The following is a 3487-nucleotide window of genomic DNA, read 5'->3' as shown; positions in this document are numbered from 1 at the left end:
ATCCAGTCCAACACTCTGTATCACACAGTGGCCAGAAATACCAGGTGCCATCCGGAGGTCCAGCAGTGGGGCCAGGACACTAGAAGCCCTCCCACTGTTGACCCCCCCCCCAAGCACCAAGAAGACAGAGCATCACTTGCCCCAGAGCCCTTATCTATACCTTGTGGCTAATAGCTTCAATTCCTTATTTGTTTTTAACTTTCTTTCTAAGAAATACACGTATTTTTTGTATGTTATAAGTTTCAACTTCGTTTTTAATACTGGCCCTTTATCTGACTTCTTTCTTGACCTGGTTCGGCAGGCCAAACTCACTGCCGTGGACATTTCTTTTAAAAAGAACACCCAATCGGTGCGCGCTCTGGGCTTAGAAACAGCTCAACGGAATGTCTTGTTTTATTATTTCTCTCTGAAAGCGGTTATACGCCCAAGCGGGTGCAGACATTTAACCTCTCCCCCACCCCCCCAACATAGCAGTTATCGGCAGTGACGACAGAGCGCTCCCTTTGTCTAACTCAAAAGCTGGCTTCTCCCGGAGTCAACGGAAGCGCCCGCCTTTTCGGATTTCCCGTTCTAGGGAGCTGATCTACCAGTGACCGGTTTCTCTCTTATAAAACACGTACAGAAACACGTAAAGAAGTTATAGGCACAGTTAAGTTTCCTGACGGGGCATTCTGTCCCTTTCCTCCTCCTCTGTGCTGGTGCAAAGAGCTTGACCTCAAACGGGACAACGGAGAACTGGACGTTCGCGAAAGGCCGGTTTCAAGTTAACATTTAGTCGTCAGAGTCCGTGTCGTGCCTCCTCCTGGCCCTATGGGCCGTGGGGGACTCGCCGCTTCTCTTTTTGTGACGCCCTGAACCCCTGCTCCTGGGAGACCCGGACAGCCTGTCCCTCCTGTCCCTCAAATCGGCCTGTCCCTTCCTCCCCGGCTCGGGAGAGCGTGTCCTTGTCGATGGCCGGCCGCAGGGGGTCCCTTCCTTCCCGCGCCCGGGGGAGGCAGGACTTTGGCGCCACCTGCTGGGCGGTTTCTGTTCTCCTCGGGAGGGTGATGAATGGCTGTCAGGGCGGCTGGCTCCAGCCTGCTGGGACGATGATGGATGGCGCTTGGCAGGGGAGGCCGGCGGCCTTTGTCTGCAGGGGAAAAAACACACAAGAGGCGGCCCGGTCAGATCCTCGGGTGTTCTTGGCCCGGGAAGGAGTCAAGCAGGGTGAGAGCGGCAGCAAGAGACCTGCAGGCGCTGTCACAGTGCCGTAAGGGGGGGGGGCTGGGGCTGCATTCTGCTTCCAAAAGCCGGAGAGGTTTCCCCCACCCCCCGCCCCCAGTCGGCTCATTCGTCCCAGCCACTTGCACTAAGGCGAAATATCCCCCAACTCGTGGCTGCAAGGAAAGGCCCAGTGGTGGCGAACCTATGGCACGGGTGCCAGAGGTGGCACTCAGAGCCCTCTCTCTGGGCACGCGTGCCATCGCCCCAGCCAGGCCCAGACCATCATTAAAGTGTCGAATTCTCTGCCAAATAATTTTAAGTCAATGAAAGCATTTGGGATTGCTTTCCTTACTTTGTTTGGATCATCTTAAGTTAATGTGTGAGTTGGATTTTTCTAAAGTAAAACCTCAGCATTCAGGTTAAATTGCCATATTGGCACTTTGCGATAAAGAAGTGTGTTTTGGGTCGCCGTTTGGGCACTCGGTCTCTAAAAAGTTCGCCATCACTGCACTCTGGTGGGAGAGCTTGGGAAATGCAGCCACATATGTACACCCCTCTCCAGTGTTTTCAGGCCTCCTGTTTAGTTGAGATTTCGCTTCTAAACACATACGAAGCCACCGTACCCCAAAGTCCCTTGGTCTATCAAGGCCAGTGTTACCTGCTCTGACCAGAAGCTGCTCTCCAGGGTCTCAAGGAGAAAGAAAGGCCTTTCCCAGCACCCACTAACCTGAGATCCTTTTAAACTAAAGATGCTGGGGAGCAAACCAAAGATCTTCTGGCTTGCAAAGCATGTGCTCTTTCACTGACCCACAGCCCCACATTAATTCATTTCAAAGGGTGTGTGTGCGCGTGTGTGTTTGCAACTAATCAGATCCACGAACAGCCACAGAAATACCTTTCTCGGTCATCCGGGGAGGAGGAGGCAGAAGACGAAGCGGTTTTCTTTTTGTGGTGTTTCTCCTTCTTCTTCTCTTTCTTGTGTTTCTTCTTTTTCTTTTCCTTCTTTCTGGATTTCTTGGCGGCCTCCGGCCTGGGGGGGTTCAAAAGAGAGGAGTTGTAACGTACTCCGCAAACGCCCACAGACTCATTTTCCCTGTGCGGGCCTGGGGAGGTCAGCAGTGTTCCCTCTAAGCTGAATTAGTGTGAGCCAGCTCAGAGGTTTTTTAGCCTCCAGCTCACACATTTTTGTCTTATCTTCACTCAGGAAGGATGGCTCCAGAGCAAACTAATTTATGCAGTAGCCCAATCGCCCACTCGCAACTTTAATGCCCGTAGCTCACAAAGTAGAACTTTTGCTCACAAGATTCCACAGCTTAGAGGGAACATTACGTACTCCGCAAACGCCTACGGACTCATTTCTCTGTGCGGGCCTGGGGAGGTCGGGCTTGCGGGGGCTATGCAGGTCAGCAGTATTCCCTCTAAGCTGAATTAGTGTGAGCTAGCTCAGAGTGTTTTAGCCTCCAGCTCACACATTTTTGTCTTGGCTCAGGAAGGGTGGCTCCAGAGCAAACTAAGTTATGCAGTAGCCAGATCGCTCACTCACAACTTTAATGCCAGGAGCTCACAAGGTAGAATTTTTGCTCACAAGACTCCACAGCTTAGAGGGAGCGTTAGTCAGGGCGGCTGTGCAGATTTGTAAAAAAGTTGCTTTGGCATCAGCGGCCCCCAGAGTGCAAGGATCTTCACTGCAGAACTGAAAATGAGCTGTGTGTCTGCAAGGAGACATTTTTAAACAGTATATGCATGTTAAAAGGCATCCTTTTATTATAGCATTGGAAAAAGTGCAGAAAAGGGCAGCTAGAATGATAAAAGAGTTGGAACACTTTCCCTGTGAAGAAAGGTTAAAGCGCTTGGGGCTCTTTAGCTTGGAGAAACGACGGCTGAGGGGGTGACACGATCGAGGTTTATTAGATTATGCATGGGATAGAGCAGGCCGAGAAAGAGGTACTTTTCTCCCTTTCTCACAGTACAAGAACTCGCAGGCACTCCATGAAATTGCTGAGCAGTCGGGTTAGAACAGCGAAAATGAAGTCCTTCTTGGAATTCACTGCCACAGGAAGTGGTGGCGGCTACAAGCATAGACGGCTTCAAAAGGGAATTAGATAAGCATATGTGGCAGCGGCTACAAGCCTGGACAGCTTCAAGAGGGAATTAGAGAAACGTATGGAGCGGAGGTCCATCAGAGGCTAGTAGCCACAAGGTATAGGTAGGAACTCTCAGTCTGGGGCAAGGGATGCTCTGTCTTCTTGGTGCTGGGGGGGGGGGGGAACGAGGGGGGGGGGTT

At 51.6% G+C, this 3487-nt stretch overlaps 1 protein-coding gene across 1 annotated transcript in view; it reads right to left on the bottom strand.

Annotated features, from left to right (window-relative positions):
• Positions 1 to 360: 360 nt before the first annotated feature.
• The window catches only part of LOC107106936 (chromosome unknown open reading frame, human C1orf35), a gene marked incomplete at its 5' end in the record, with an annotated part of 14752 nt that continues 11625 nt past the window's right edge, over positions 361 to 3487 (bottom strand). Inside the window, 2 exons of the mRNA XM_015407152.1 lie at positions 361 to 1129; positions 2099 to 2233. Of these exons, the coding sequence (XP_015262638.1) occupies positions 772 to 1129; positions 2099 to 2233 (493 nt within the window). The remainder of the gene's footprint in view (positions 1130 to 2098; positions 2234 to 3487) is intronic.

The sequence above is a fragment of the Gekko japonicus genome, unplaced genomic scaffold (genome assembly GCF_001447785.1).
Source record: "Gekko japonicus isolate JY-2015 unplaced genomic scaffold, Gekko_japonicus_V1.1 scaffold3576, whole genome shotgun sequence".
Lineage (NCBI taxonomy): Eukaryota > Metazoa > Chordata > Lepidosauria > Squamata > Gekkonidae > Gekko > Gekko japonicus.
This window is presented reverse-complemented; position numbering and strand designations above follow the sequence as displayed.